Source organism: Gallus gallus, chromosome 8 (genome assembly GCF_016699485.2).
Source record: "Gallus gallus isolate bGalGal1 chromosome 8, bGalGal1.mat.broiler.GRCg7b, whole genome shotgun sequence".
Lineage (NCBI taxonomy): Eukaryota > Metazoa > Chordata > Aves > Galliformes > Phasianidae > Gallus > Gallus gallus.
Window position 1 is genome coordinate 929,810 of NC_052539.1, and position 16,235 is coordinate 946,044.

Sequence of the window (16,235 nt, forward strand, 5' to 3'; positions counted from 1 at the left end):
AACATTCCTTCACTCCAGTTTGCTATGTTGGAGAATAGTCCACACGATCTCTGAGTAAGAGAGAACTTCAAGATGGATTTTGAAAGTAATATAGCAGATGTTTAATGGAGAAAAAGATTTCTGCAGTGAAGCACATGCTATTAAAGCCAGTAAAACTTACAGAAAGAAAACTGTATCTAACTGAGAGGATGCAAATATTCAGAATTTAATTACTGATCTGCAGTTTAACGCTGGAAACTAGCAATATACTATACACAATAAATTATAATCAATACCATTTAATGTAAAGAAAATGGCATCTCAGAAAAGATTCTGTGTCCATAGTTTTGGACATGAAAAAGAGCACCATTCATGGCAGACATGGCCAGAAGTCAGAACTGCACCTGCTACATGTCAGAACTGCATCAGGCAACTGGAGATCCCACGTTGCTAGCAGAAGAGCTTTACTCCTCAGCAGCCCCACCTCACCTCTTCTGGTAAATCTCACCTGCCTCTTGAATGGTTTCCCTGCATTAGTTCAGCTCAGAAACTGAAATGAAAGCAGGAAAAGGAATCAATGAGAGGCTTAGTCAATATGGCAAGCCTAATGCATTAGATTGTTTTGCTCAATTATTTTTCTTCTCCTTAATTTAGGTAACCATCAGGTAAAGAATGAAAAAGATAGCTATGTACAGTTAAAGCAACAGAAGCTATCAAGTGATTTAAACAGCTGGCCAAAGCAGTTAGCAATGCATCTATCCTTCTGGTTCATTTTTTTTCCCCTAGATCTACATAATACATGCATGAGTTATACTTTTATATAGAGCATTAAACCTAATGGCTGGTTAGTTCAAATACAAAACTGTTCTGAACAAATTCGTGAAGTTCAGAGATCTGGTATGGGTCCCAGAAATACCCATCTGTCAATACATTTTAGTGGTCCCCACAGTCTCATACTGAAAAATCTAAAGACTCTGCATTTAGAAAGGGCTGGATAAATGCTGGCAATTGCTTGGAACTATTTATTGATACAATATTCTGAAAATGAGGAGATATTTTTTGTTCAGAATCTTAGATGTAGTAGTGCTGCCAACTACAGTAAACAGCTAACAATATCTTTTTATTGTTTTCTTTCTCTACAGGTATACCCAGTATTTCCAGTATTGGTAGTAAGTAAAAAGACACAGTATTGTTTTGCATTTTCATTCAGCTCCTTGGATCTAGTTTCCCAACATCCCTCTCTGTTGTAGGTGATGTTTATCTCAAATGTGCTCTACAGTGAAGGGGTTATGTACTGGCTTACATTAACATGTAACTGTATTATATGGTCAGAGAGAATGTCACTCCTGACAACACATCTGCCTTCAAGCACAGATTTTCAGATGCATTCTTATCAGCGGATGAAAGATGAGTGCTGTAAAAATGAGCATTATGCAGGGAATTAAAACTTCCACAGAAAATATTTCTTGAGTATATCTTGTAAAAGTGTTTACTAGTAACAGGGAAGTAGTGGACAATTAATTTTCATGTATTTGTGTATAAATTCAAAGAACAGAAGATTTGTAAAAAAATACTGTTCATTTTTGTGCAGCAGCTTAGTAAATGTAGTGTATCTGTTCAAGTCCTTGCCTTACCACCAACGGCCTTTGAACTGGGCTTTTCTGCACAGAACAAATAGAACTGCACTCCTTGTAAAAATAATCCTGCTTTTCTGTATGCGTATAAAGCTTCAAAATATTACACCAAAACTATGATAAAATCATAAAGTTGTAATGTAAAGAACTAGCATACCAAGAAAGTAGCAGATTAATCATGTCAGAACACTTAAACAAAGGAAGAACACAGCAACCGAGCTCTGTGTCTTAGCTGAGTTCTACAGCAGACAAGTGCACACAGTCAGGGCATGTCAGCTGCTTACAAATAGAGTGCAGGGCTAGAAATCTATCATGCTGTGGCTGACTGAAAGAATATTCCCCACAGCTTCAGCTTTGCAGAAACCTCAGACGCAACTTCTATGAGATGAAGGACTATCACAATGATAAAATATCAACATAGTAAAATATGATTTGCCACACCTGATATCCAGCTGAAAAGCTTCTAATAATTTGGATAAAACTGCCTCACTTCTTATGATGCATGGTCAGGTCTGCCAATTTATAAATCAGCTCAGTTTACGGAAGCTCATGAATAGCACTGATTTGTTAAACTCTAGGCAGCAAGCTAAATATCATCAAAACTAGCCTCCTCGTAAATAAGAACAGTGTTAACAGCTGAATGCCATGGCATCTGTTTTGTAGCTTTAAATATTGAAGCAGCATCAATGACAATATCCTGGAACTGAAAGCCTTCGATGTGAATAATGTAATTTTCCTGCTTCGATATCTCCTTTGACATTTTCATGACTGGAAATGGATAGTGATATGCTATTTTAAAACCATGTGTTTATACATATATTTTATAACAAAAAAAAAAAAAAAAAAAAAAAAAAACATGGAAGAGAAGAGTAAATTTATATTGGTGTTATCAGAAATATCCTGTCATTAATAACAGACATGGGATGAATGGGAAAATAGGTCTTTGGAGTATTGTTGTGCTGTATTTTCTTAGTGCTGTGATGCATGGTCTATATACTTGTGTTTTCACTTCACTCTCCATACAGCCTTTGTCACCACATCTACCATTTCTGAGCATCAGCAGATGTTGGCCTTTGTAAACTTAATAGGGAAACTCAAATACCTTTTAAGCAATGGTGACCTGAAAGGATGCAATGTTGACCTCTTTGTGTTTTACACTGGGTTGATTAGTACTGTTTATCTATTAGAAATGGAGAAAAATCTGCTTAACACTCCATAGGAAACTGAAAAATTAGCGAAGCTTATGCTTTATCTTAAATGTGCTGTAAATATCTTGGAGTAATATGTGGCAGAATTCAACAAAATTCATTACTTACCTGGAAAGGCTGAAGCATGAACATCTCTTTACGACCATAAGTAAACGTTAAATCTCTGCTTGGTTTTTTTCATGCTTTTTTTCTTAAATAGCTCAGGGGAAAAATAGCTCTACTTGCACAATGTTCTGAACATCTCTACTATAGGTTAGAAACATCAGAATTATCAGTTAAACAAGGATAGAACCTGTAAATATTTTCCTTTCTCTAAGAGAATTTAACAGAATTACAATTAATACATAAAACCGAAAAAGCTTCAATAGTTATGGCTGCTTTAATGGATTCTGTATTACTTCTTTTGTCTATGCTATGCTTGTGTTCAAATCAACAGAGTTCCTCCCCAGCAGAGGACAGGAGTTTATTCTCAGGAATAAAAAACCCATTTGGGTTTTATGTTGCCTGACAGCAAACACTACTATGGGGGTATTGCATTTTGTGTTCCTCAAGCTTTTACAAGTACATAAGAAGGGGACAGGAGGGAGGGGATGAATGTAAACCAAACTGCCAGCAAATGAATCAAGTGCCACTGCAACCAGTGTTCATTAAACACTCTGAAGACCCCAAAGAAAGTATCCCCAAAGAAAACTAAGATGTATTTTACTGTGTGCACATATACACATCAGTATCTATTCTTGTATAATTCAGTCATCTTATATTAAAGCAGTTTATCATTAGTGCGAGTATAAAGAAGGAGTGGTCGTTATGTAAACATCCTTTCTGATCATCTAGAAAATAAATAAATAAATCTGAGCTTTCCCATTAAGGTCATTTGTACCTGCTACTGTTTGTCAGTTAAATAATAGGTTTCCAGTCCCTTTCAGCATTTTTCAGCCATACCTGCAAAGATATTTGGTGAGAGCATTAGCAATTAATGAGTCCCAAAACCATTTCATGGTTGTAAAACTTATGATTAGCAATGATTACATATAATGCTTGAACATTCTGAAAACTGCATTACTTTACTTGCTAAAATAATCATTGTATAGTTTTACATCAACCAATGCATCAAAATGGTTACTGCGACGACATAGAAAAATTGCTAGTTTGTACACGTATGCCTTCAGAAAGCTGAATCTTCTAACCTATAGCTCCTATCTTTATTCCTGTAAAGCATAACACCACTAATTATGCTAAACAGTTTGTTATAAAGGGTATAATTAGATACAGGATAAGATAGACACGATGTGCAAATAGCTCTGTGTGGGTGATTATCACCTTAAAGCCTGCAGGTGGCAGATGAGTCAGAGTTTCAAGACAGACCATGCACCCAAGTGCAAGGTGGAAACAAGATATTCAAATGGTATTCTCTGCGTTGTTCTCTATATTTTTGTTCCTCTTTACAGCCAATTTCAAATTAAGAGAGCTTTTTTGGAATGATAATGAATATAAAGCAAAATAAAATAAACCTTGAATGGGCACTCTTATTTTATTGGTTTCTTAACCTTGAAAGATCTGTGGATGTCTTTCTGCATTTAAAATAGCGTTAGGATGAGTGTAACATTATTCGTTTTAAATATTTATTGTGACATTTTCAAGTGAGAAATATAAATATTATGAAGTGAGAGCAAATACTAGAAATCTTTTTTTTTTTTTTTTTTTTAAACCACTCTGGAAGTATTTTGAACCTGATTTCATCCCCTTGCACCAATCAAGAACTTCTCTCACTAAACATACAGTGGGATCAAAGTTATAACACTGCCAAGCTCTGGACTAGATTATGTATGTAACATCCACATATGTCAGTAGGATTTAAATACACATAACTAAGTTGTAATTATTTGTAATTAATCGAGAGCAAATTTTACAGAGAGAACTGAATAGTTAAGAGACCATGAAGATGATTATCTACTTTAAAATCTTATAAATAATTTTCAGATTGTAACTATATTGTTTTGGATATATTAGCAAAATATTCCCATTTCAATCCAGTTTTAATGAAATCTGACTTTTTAATAAATAATACTGTTAATTATGCACCTAGTCTAAGACAGTCACCTTATCTGAATAAGCAGTTACAGGAAGACAGTATTTGTTTTCCCACTGTTATTCTAACAACTCTAAGAGCCCAGAATTTTTCACTTCAAGTTGAACGAGGCTTTCTATGATATTAAAGCTTTACGAAGCTGGGAAAAAAAAAAAAAAAAAAAAAAAAAAAGATACTGAAATCCTTTGTGGAATAATGCTTTCATTTGAATACCAGATCTGAAAGTAAATTGAACATTCTAAGTCAAAGGAATTGTGAGTTTATTTACCTGGTAGGATTCATGAGAACACCGTCATTCTTCTATGTAACTAGGATTTCAGTCTAGAATTTCACTAAGTCCCTTCACTGACTCCAGTGCTGAACAGAATCCCACTTTTTGTGGAGTGATTTCTACTATACTCTTCAAGGAAGCAGTGATAAACCACTGGGCTAGAACTTGGGAGAGTTTTTGTTTTAGTTTGCTTGATTTGCCAGATCCACCAATTTTAACAGATAAGAAGAGCCATTCCCTCCAACCCAGTAGACATGGCCAGTGGCAGATCTGTATTGTTTCTCATTCTTCATACCAAACTATCTTCATCATCTAGTATTAATTACATCCAGCAGTACTTTTCAGGACTTTTTTTTTTTTTTTAATTTGCTGTAATATAGAGGAGACTATTCAGTTTCCTATTAATTTTCTTATAGCTGTTAACAAACCATTGAGTGATAGGATGCAACAGAGACACTATGTAAAGCAACATTTTGATACGAATTATGGTACAGGTGGAAAAAATGTTGCATTTGCAACATGCAGATTTAGATGCAGTTACTCAGAAAAGTTTCTGGACAAACGACAAGTTCTAGGAAGATATTTAAAAATTCAACATCTTTAAAGCTTGAGGGAAAAAAGCATTTCTGTTTTTTGTTTGTTTGTCTGTCCCCAGCCCAGACATGAAATTCATTTATTCCTAGGAGTATAAAGAAGAATGAGTCTTGAAATAAGCATTCTGACATTTTAAAATAGATCTTGATTTACTGTTCTTCATCAATTGTGAATGACAGTAGTTTGAGTCCACCAGTGAATTCCAGCACCGCTGTAGGAAAAAAGCAGAACAAATCATAATAAAAAAAATACTTTTGCAAATATTTTGCAAATACTTTTGCAAATACTGTATTTACAATTGAAGAATAGTCCTTCCAACCTCATTAGTGAGAGAATAACTATCTATTACCTTAGTTAAAAGCTTTTTTTCTGAGAGCAGCTCCCAAGTTTTCCAGAACTGGATCACTGGATTTTTAAAGGCTCTGAAAAGGTCGCTTTGTTTTACTCTGAAACAACAACTGGACGCATAAAGAACTAATTGCATTTAAATTCTTCCAACAGTTGTAAAAGATGTTATGGCTGAGGAGGTGCCATAAAAACAACCACATCTTCACATTTATGCAGAATTCTCCTTCCTTCAAAGGAACAGGTATGAAACTTCCTACATTGCTCCAAAAAAATTTCCATAAAATAGGCCCACAATTTTTTAGAAGACTTAATGAAAGTGCATGATTTAAAACAAAACAAACAAAAAAAACCCCTTTTTTGTTATTTGTTCCTATTTCAGGAGATCAAATTTCAGTACTAATAAACTGACAAAAGACAAATTTGTCATGAGTTAGGTTATCAGGCTTCAAAAAGACCTAGAAACATTGTAATGATCATCACATGATCTTTGCAAGAAGTGACGGCATACCATCTGATACCAACATTCAATTATTCCAGCAGTTACAAAATCTCCGTTGCCACTGATCTGATATAAACATTATTTTTAATTATTCTCAATCTTTTTTTGTTTAATAATAAACTTAAAACCACTGGCATACATCTACCACTGTGCTCAGCAGATGCCTATTTTCTGCATGAAGCCATCTTAACTCTCAGCTACTCATTGTTTAAAATAGACAGTGGTAAGGCCAGTTTTCAACACCTTCTACTGGAATCACTAAACTTTTTCTTTTCTTTAATACCATTATGTGTTTTAAGCCAAAGTTTTAGGAGACTAAACTTAAACATAACTAGTCTCCCTAACTAAGATTCTTTATAATGTGAATAAGTAATGATAATAGGAAACACAAATTTTCTTTGTCTAACACTAGAATGAGCATTACTGAAGACTTATTGATTTACCATGAGTAATTTTTAGCAAATGTACTGTTTGTGAACAAGTCAGCTTAAACATTTTAGGAGATGAAAGTACACAGAGTGCAGATACCCAGGCAGCAATGTAATCTTCATATGCTCCATCACCTGCCCTTGGTCAGCATCCCTAAGGAAGGACAGTCCCTCTCAGTGGATGTATATTTTAATTTTACTGCCAGCTCAGTACTCAGTTGAAGTGACAAACAAACAAAGAACTGATTAATTCCTGCCAACAAAATGACAGGTTTTTTTCATGTGCAGCTGTCTGGCTGGAATTAGGCTGAAATGACCTGTTTTATTTCTGTTATTTCCCTAATTCAAAGCCATGATGTGGCATGAGGTGCAAATTGCAATTCCAGGGAATACTTGAAATGTTTTTTCTTCATTTAATATCTTTATATCCAAAACATTGAGGGGGAGGTAGAAGGGAGTGGCCAGAGGAAATGACCATTTATCTAGTAAATCTGCAGTGATCAGCTTTTCCTTTCTCCACAAAAGATTTTTTTTTCTTCAAGAATTGGCTTTCAAATAATAGGAACTAAAAACACAGGAATTTTCAATGCAAATTGAAAAAGTCATGTCTTGATTTTCTGCTCATTCACACATCTCACATACCTTTACTATTTGAGGTGCCTACAATACCTTTTCTTTTAAACAATACACTAAAAATCTAGTTTTAGAAGCAATTTTTCACATTTCTGTAGCTTTGTTTACCTAGAATACCTATCATGGAACATTTAACACCAGAGCAGTAACTTAGATTTATCTAGAGTTTCTTCTGGAATACCTAGGCCAACATGAATTATTCAGGAAAATAAGGACTTCGATTACAGAATAGAGCATGCAAACAAAATGTTCTGGAATAGTATAGTTTATCTAGTAAACTTCTCTTAAAAAAAATATTTAGTGGTGATCACTTAGGACTAAAAATATTTTCATAAGTTGCAATAGAAGAATAACTAGCTTCTGAATGAATGTTATTGATGTCTGTTCAAAGCATGACTCATCTGCTCCAACATACTTGTGGGAATGACAGTCAATATTCTCTGACTTGGAAGTCTCACAAATGTTTTTAGATAAAGCATTTAATGTCATATTCAAGGAGGAAAGGAGGGAAAGGAGAGAGCTTGAAAGATAAGTAAAAAGACCTTTATCGGGAAATATGTAATCTTGGTGATAATACATTCCATGAGTATGGAACATAATTCTTATGGACATAAGAAAAAAAACCTTCTCTTCAGCAAAGACATATATATATATATATATATATATATATTTAAGTGCAAGTAAAAGAAGCATTAAGTCTCCTGGAGCATGCACCACATTATCAAGCACCCCAGAGCTACTAAAGACAGCAGATGATTTCAACTTAACATGACCCCGAACAACAATATTTGAAGTTGACCTTGCTATGAGCACAGGGTAGAACAAATGACCTTGAGAAGGCCCTTCTAAGATGGTTACAATTAGCACTAATAACTAGTATTAATAACAAATGATAACTCTTAATTGTTAATCCTTAGGCACAGTACATATACTCATCTGTTTCATATGCCCATAAAGAAACACAGCTCAATATAGTCTAATTTAAAGGTTCACGAAAGCCTTCATTATTTTAGCAAGTCAAAGTCTCCATTTCAAGTCAGTTTGCGAAAAGAATCATGGATCTATAGAATTTCTAGGATTACTTAGAAATACGTAACACTGATTTTCTGTCACACAAGTAATGATTTTATTTGGACAAGACAAGAGATACCTTGAGGAAATCATTATCAGAATAAGAGTTGATATGATTTCATATGTAGGACCTACAGTTTATTAACTAACAGTTTTACAGAAGGTTAGTCCTTATGCTGTATCCTTAATGCTTATCCTGTAATGCTTTAGCATTACAAAGCTTTGATGTTGTTACTTTTATTTCTGGTACTACATTTTAGAAAATGTAATCAATAAAGATTGCTTTTCCTTTCTAGCTCCTTGTTTTCATACATATTTCTCTAATGTCCAGTCCATTTAAGCATTTAAACCAAGTCTAAGCATTCCTGCAACTTAACCAAAACTTAACCAGTGAATTAACTGTCCAAATAATTTATTTGTATTTATTTCAAACTTCTTTACCATAACAAGGCAATGGGTGTTTCAGGAGGTGGAAGGTGGTCGCAGGTGCATAGAATTGTACTCGAATAGTGTGCTAGGGTTACCATGCTACCTCAGTATGCCTCTTAGACAACTTTTACTGTGCATTGACTACTGTGTTTGCACTTCCTATGTGTGTGAATTGGTGGATCTGATTAGCAGAGGCAGGTTGTTTTCAATCAAGACTTAAGATTAGCAAATCAGCTCAGTTTTCCTTACGTGTATTATCTTGACTAATAAGGAAAAGAAACAAAAATGCAAGAATATGATGCAATTATATATTTAGATCAAATATTAACTGAATCAACTTCAAAATACTACCTAACAGTAATGAGCACAGTGCAAGCCTTTCCTTAAACTGTTCTCTTCACAGGAAAACTTCTGGGACATGCATTCACACCCAGCCATTTTCCCTTCACCTTTGAAAAATTGGTCAGAAGATGCAGTAGTAAAAAAATCACATCCTCCAACTAGATCAGGTAGTTGAAGCCCCAAGTCTTTTTCTCTTTGCCTCTAAGTCTTCCACTAAGACTGATATACCAGTGAAACACACTATCTTCAAAAAGACCTATCAGCCTAGATCCTTGATACCAAAGGCATGTGACAACTGCAATCTACTTACCACACAACTGAATTCCTTGTATGCAGAAATAAATTCTCTTCTTCCCATTTATATCCTTGCTGTGTAGGCTGATGAGATCATTAAGGAAAATTCTATTCAAGCTCAGAAAACAAACAGCTGCAGTACTCACAGAAGATAAAAACGTTGTCCAAATCTGGTGTCCAAACCTAGGCAGATGGGAGCTGTCAATGATCAAAGAAAAGAGAAACAAAAAAAGAAAAAAAAAAAGAAAAAAAAACAGAATATAAAAGACTATGTCCCACATCAGGGTCCAAGTAAAAGTTTTCTCCCCCTCCACCACCAGCTCACCTCCTTACATTCCTCTCGGCTTTAGCAGCCAGCACTATTAAGTGTAATCATTTCACCCTACCTCAACACCAAAACGCATTGACTAAAGGAAATGAAGCTCTAAAGAGACATATCGTATGCCTTAGGTGAAAGAAAAAAGTCCTCTATATGTAGGTGACATGGCTTTAATGCCTTTTAAGATACTTACACATTTTGTATTTTCACAAAAACAATCTAGCTGTGAAATATGTCAGTAGATGTGATACGAAATAAATACAACACACAAAAAAAATGTGAGAGCAAAGAAAAGGTCCACTCTACTGGAAAAATATATGTCTTCTGTTAACGGAAATGTGTTTCACTCAAAAGGCCCTAAAACAGGATGCAATGGTAAGATATGTGTCTTTGGTAAGAAACCTATATTTGTCTGATATTGTCATTTTATCTCCACAGAGCAGATTAAAACAATATGCTTCTATTTTGTTCCATGTGTTAGAACCACATACGTTGGTCTTGAATATCTTCTCACAATGAACAATCATATTTTGAACCATTGAAGATAAATTGTTATGCACAGTATTTTATGTCCATTTGGTGTTTTGGGAGTCATCAATTGCTTGTTTTCCTGTTAAGTGTGGAGTCGTGTACTGTTCAAGTGCAACCTAGGATAGTTCAGTAATGGATGTTTGTAATCTATGTCTTTGTCCACATGCTTGCCTGTTTAGAACAATATCACAGATGCAAATAACAAAACCTGATTTTTCCTGATGCATGCAGATCCTCCAAAGTTTGATAGGATATGGCCGAATATTTCTTCTCTTGAGGTTTCTAAACCAAATCAAGGTAGGATGCTGTAAAATTCCCAGTGGTGTAAAATTTCCCAATTTCTTTTTCAAAGAGTCCCAACATGGCAGCAAAAATAGTAACCATGGTAATGCAACTCATTTTTCTTCTTACTGCTGAGTAACGATATTCTGTGAGAAAATATCTACAGAGTTCAACCATAAAAGAAACCTTACCTGAATTGTGCATCTTTCAACAATAAGATCATGCACATCACTACATAAAGTCTGCTAACGTAGACAAAGAGGTTATAAGTACCAATACACATTCAGTTGTACGGAAGCCCCTAAATAATATGACATAACTTGTATAAACACATAGTCTGTACTATGAATAAGTTCTCAGATTTTTTTAGTGAGAAAGATTGCAATTGTCTTCTTTAAACACACTTATTAATATTTTGTTTCCACTTTCTTTTCCCAAGTGAGCTGGGAATTCTCAGCTTGTATGCCATTCCGTCTGCAAACATGATCTCTGCAGAATAGACTGTTCTCTGCAATTCAAGTTCCACACAAAAGGTTACTCACAGACTTTGGCATGATGATTAGCACTGAAAGTGACAGAATGACTTTTTGAGATGAGTAATAAAGTAAAAACAATATTATTTGCTATTTGAAGTTTTATTCAGCTGTGCTACCCATTTCATAACGATCACTCAGTGTAAAAATATAATAGTTCTTCTTTTCTCTCCTTATTTGGAGATTGGTGCCCTGATAACCATCCGCACCCAAGAAAACCTTGCAGACATTTGGCCAGCAGCTTGCTCTGACAATTCAGACAAAGTCTTTTCTGGCCTATAACATATATAGATGGAAAAATAAAAATAAATTAATTAGAAGATGATATAGAAAATAGCTACTTAACTAAACCAAAAAAAAAAACAAAAAAAAACAAAACAAAAAAAAAAAAAAACGTGGGAAAGTATCTTAATGTTGCTGCAGCCCTATCCATTGATCACTGTGACCAGATGGAGATGCACACATACATGTATAAAACTTTGTGTTATATGTGCAAGCTTCTCCATTCTCTACACAAAAAATAGAAAATCACAGTTGACCTGTGCTCTCCGTAAGGATTAGCAATGTACTATAGTTTGTGTTATTCACATATATTTTGAACTAAATATCCGTGATGATATTACAGTATTCTAATAATTTAATTTGGCCCACGTTCTATGTTACAATTTTTTGTATGTGTTCTTTAAACAAACAAAAAAAATACAGGTTGATATCTACTCCTCTGCTCTCTCTAAGGATTAGCCTGCCTTATTCACAACACATTTCATAGCTTAATCATTTAGACTACTTGTAACCTAAGACCTAACTTCACTGCACAGTACATCTCAAGCAGCACAAGATTACTCAGTGTTTCTTCCCCAGTATGTAAGAGTCAGCTTTAGTAGAATTATTTCTTATATTTTGTTAAGGAACACAAAACACAAAAACTTAAAAGCATTTCTATTTAGATTATATGCTTGCAGTACCTTGTTACAGTGTTATATATTTACTGTAAATTAAATACTTGTTAATTATAGTGTATAATGAGAATGGTTACAAAAATCTTATTATATCAAACATTATTTTATCATGTTTTCTTTCTTTACGCTAATAGGCAAGAGTATATTTGCAAGTAAATTTCATAAAACCCCTTCTAGAGCACAATGGTTGCCTTATAGTCATTGGTCATGAAGTTATTATACAATACCTAACACAAAATTGCCAGTGTGCATATGTGAATTACTTTCTGTTTATCTTGGATATTACAGATCAAATGACTCAATAGTTGGTAGTCTATAATACATTTTCAGTAAGTTTCATGATTTCCTTACAAAAGATTAGCCACTGTTAAAGTTAATTTAACATGGTAAAGTAACAAAATAAAGAAGTTTATTTTTATCTTTTGATTTATTCCTATATGAAATCTTCTCTAATTTACTGTTCATTTTATTACCTATCTAGTTGCTCCCAAATTATCTATGACAACTGTTTCTTCTGTTCAAGTTGCAAACCACAAGAGAGGTAGGAATTCTTGGATTCATACAGTGATTTCATAGTGCTATGTGTTGTGAAAACATTGCACTGTATGAATCTGGAATATTTGTGAAGTCAACCCATCAGCTTTACTGGTGAGGCATCTTCATTGAGAGCAGAAACATTAACTCACATAAACATAAGACATACACAGAAAAAATAATTATGCTTTCTACACAGTCTCTGCTGACGTATAAGGTGATGTGGCGCTTGTTCTTGGGCTAATTAAATAGTAAAATACGACCATTCACATTGTTACCTAGAAATGAAATGTATGAGATTTTCTTTCCTCACCCCTTTGCATAAATTGTAAAAAAGGAAAGAAAAAGATTAGTTGAGGGGAAACAATACATAAAAGAGTCAATCGTCCATACCATCAAGAAGTATCTGTAAGTGCCATGGAGTTGAATATGTAGTTATGTCTTTTAATGCATTGTAATTGTGTCTTACATCTTCATTTTATTGCAACAGTGTGCAAATTGAAAGTACAGGCATTACATTTTGTACTGATGTTTGAGTGTTTTATCAAAGTAATGGCATTATGTGGGCATAATGAAGGATGCCAATATTATCTCAGTGGCATACAAGCAACCTACTGATTTGTGTATTTATCAATCTCTCTGAGCACTGAGATATTTTCACTGGTTTTCCTCATCAATTTATCTATAAAGAGTACAGATAAATGTTTTGTCTTTCTGTAGCTATTTGTGAATATCTCCTTATTTATGAAACACACATCACTAAGGACCACAGATATCAACAAACATTTGAACTTAGTTTGACTCATTTATGAGATCATGATAACTGTTAGTTTTGAAGCAGGTCACCTCTAAGATCACAAGAAAATCTCCTTTGTTTGTCTTTTGTTAGAATACAGAGGAGGAAACCAGGGTTACTGGACAATGAAAAAGAAAAAAAGAATTTAATGATAGCTGAATGTACTTTTTTAAAAATATTTTTTATGATTTTAATTAGAAAATGACACTGATTGCTGTCTCATGCATTGTCAGTTTCAGTTTTCAAGTTGTGCTTCCCTTCCATGTGTGTCTACCATTGTTTCATGTGATGACGTTTCATGTTTTACTGGTCCCAGCTGAAGCTTGAGCTGAACCCAGACCTGACTGATACCACAACAGTATATCATCTCAACGATGTGAATGCGTAGCATTATAATGGAGGAGAAGCAACAGAGTATTCAATTTATAGGAAGACATATTCAACCTTTACATGAGCATCCTTCAATATTTAATTTTATGCTTTATGCAGTAGCATCGGGGTTGTCACAGAAGAATCATTGCATTGAAAATCATCTTCAAAGGCTCATACAGTCAGTTCTTCTGTGAGTTGGAAAGGAATGTGACAATTCCTGAATCGTCCAAAAATAATTACCAAATCTAACATGGCTCTCTCTTCTCCCTTTTTACTTTGCAATGAACACACCTAGCTATCTTTACCTCTCCTTTGAAGTTTCACTTTACAATTCATTTACTCCTTATTGTTACTCAGCTTTAAACTGCTGCTAGTTTATCCGTGCCTTTTCTGACATACAGTGCTAGGAATTGAAAGCTGCATTTTGTAGCACTGTAAGCTCATGGCATTTCAATCTTCTTAAACCATTTTTAGCCTGATTCTGGTACTTTTCCTCCACCTCTTTCACAAGTGCATGGCTTTGCCAACACGTGAAAGTTATTGGGCTGCTAACCAGAGATGCATGCCTAAAAACCTTAGGTTGTACTTTCTGGTCTTTGTGCACTGGTAGGAGTGTATCACATGATAAGCTATAAGGGTCATACAGCATTGACAGGTATTAGGTAACCAGATGCCACGATGCTGAACACAGTTCTACTGGTTATGTCTGAGTAGCTCAGGGAAGCACCTCGTAACCAGTGGCAAAAATACTTTCATTTTTGATAACATGCAAACCCTTTACACAGCCTTTCTTTTTTTTTTTTTTTTTTTTAACATATATATAAACCTGGAAGAATGTATAAACGATTCACTGACCAGGCCAATAGCAAGAGGCAAAATAAGTTCATTTGACTACATTAGCAGAATGGAAGAAAAGCAAAAACTAGGAGAAATTGGTTACCATCTGGCATTTCACAGTGTTAAGACCAACAGTCCTAGAGCTTTCCAGCACAGTTAGTACAAAAGAGCAGTAACCACAGGTCATAGAATCACCTGTGTTGGAAGGGACCCACAAGAATCAGGGTTCAACTCTTGACTATACATAGGGACACCATTTATCTTAGAAAGATGTCACAATATTTCTTCAACACCAATAAGCTTGGGGCCCACTTTCCAGGAGGTACTTGCTCCACTGCCTAACCCTTTCTCAGTGAAAAACTTTTCCCTAAAATCCAATCTGAATTTCCCCTGCTGATGTTTGAGCCATTCCATTCTATCACAGGTCATCAGAGAGAAGAAATCAGCACCTTTCTCTCCACTCCTCCACATGAGGAAATTGTAGACAGCAGTAAGATCAAGAATTGGTCTAATTACATACCCTAAAAATTGACCAATTGCATCAGACCTTGAGTGGGCCCTCAGAGTCTGTTTAAGAGTATATTTGTACATTAAACTGAGCCTTTTAAAATCATTAGATTCTTCTTCAGTCAAGATCATAACTTGGAGAAAGCTTTGCTATAGCAGTGAATTATTTTATGTGCGGCAATTTTTTTGTGTGTTTTTGTAATAACCGAATACGTGCTGTAGTAGCATTACTGAAGGTCATATCAATTTCAGAGTGGAAATAGTGCAGTTATTCACTCACAAAATATTCTCTCTACTATTATATAAACAGAAGATGAGGTAGCATAGTCTGCATATTTTTGTAACATAATAATGCAATATTATTTTGTATTTCCTCTGAATTCACCTGCAGCATGATTTATGCTTAGCCACAAGACTGACAAACAGATCAGCACAGTATCTTCTCACCAAAACAAGTTGTGTAATGGGGGCAGAAGACAGGTGCTATGTCAAAGCAGAAATCACAGAATTGCTTCTTAATCTGAGATTCAAAATTATCGGATTGCTTATCTCTAAACAATCTTTCTTATTTTAGAAATTCAACACACTAAAATTTTGCATTGTAACAATTTTGACTGTGGTCCTGTTTGATAGCGCTAGCTTCCACTTTTAGGCCTGTTGCCTCTACCCCACAAGGGCAGTTTTCACTCAGTTAAGACAGATAAGCTAGGGAAGAAATGCAGCTGACATATGGCTGAGATGCTGAA

At 34.7% G+C, this 16,235-nt stretch overlaps 1 protein-coding gene and 1 long non-coding RNA gene across 13 annotated transcripts in view; one reads left to right on the top strand and one right to left on the bottom strand.

The window, feature by feature from the left end:
- The window catches only part of LOC112532929, a 28,573-nt gene extending 23,520 nt beyond the window's left edge, over window positions 1-5,053 (bottom strand). The window contains exon 1 of the long non-coding RNA XR_003076531.3: window positions 384-5,053. This is a non-coding gene — a long non-coding RNA (uncharacterized LOC112532929). The remainder of the gene's footprint in view (window positions 1-383) is intronic.
- NTNG1 (netrin G1) overlaps window positions 1-16,235 on the top strand; it is a 145,270-nt gene that overhangs the window by 98,474 nt on the left and 30,561 nt on the right. For 7 of the 12 annotated variants that reach the window (XM_015290342.4, XM_015290344.4, XM_015290345.4 and 4 more), the window contains exons 5-7: window positions 1,122-1,148; window positions 10,901-10,966; window positions 12,925-12,984. In XM_015290342.4, the coding sequence (XP_015145828.1) occupies window positions 1,122-1,148; window positions 10,901-10,966; window positions 12,925-12,984 (153 nt within the window). The remainder of the gene's footprint in view (window positions 1-1,121; window positions 1,149-10,900; window positions 10,967-12,924; window positions 12,985-16,235) is intronic. The other 5 variants (XM_015290343.4, XM_015290346.4, XM_015290348.4 and 2 more) reach the window with 2 other exon arrangements.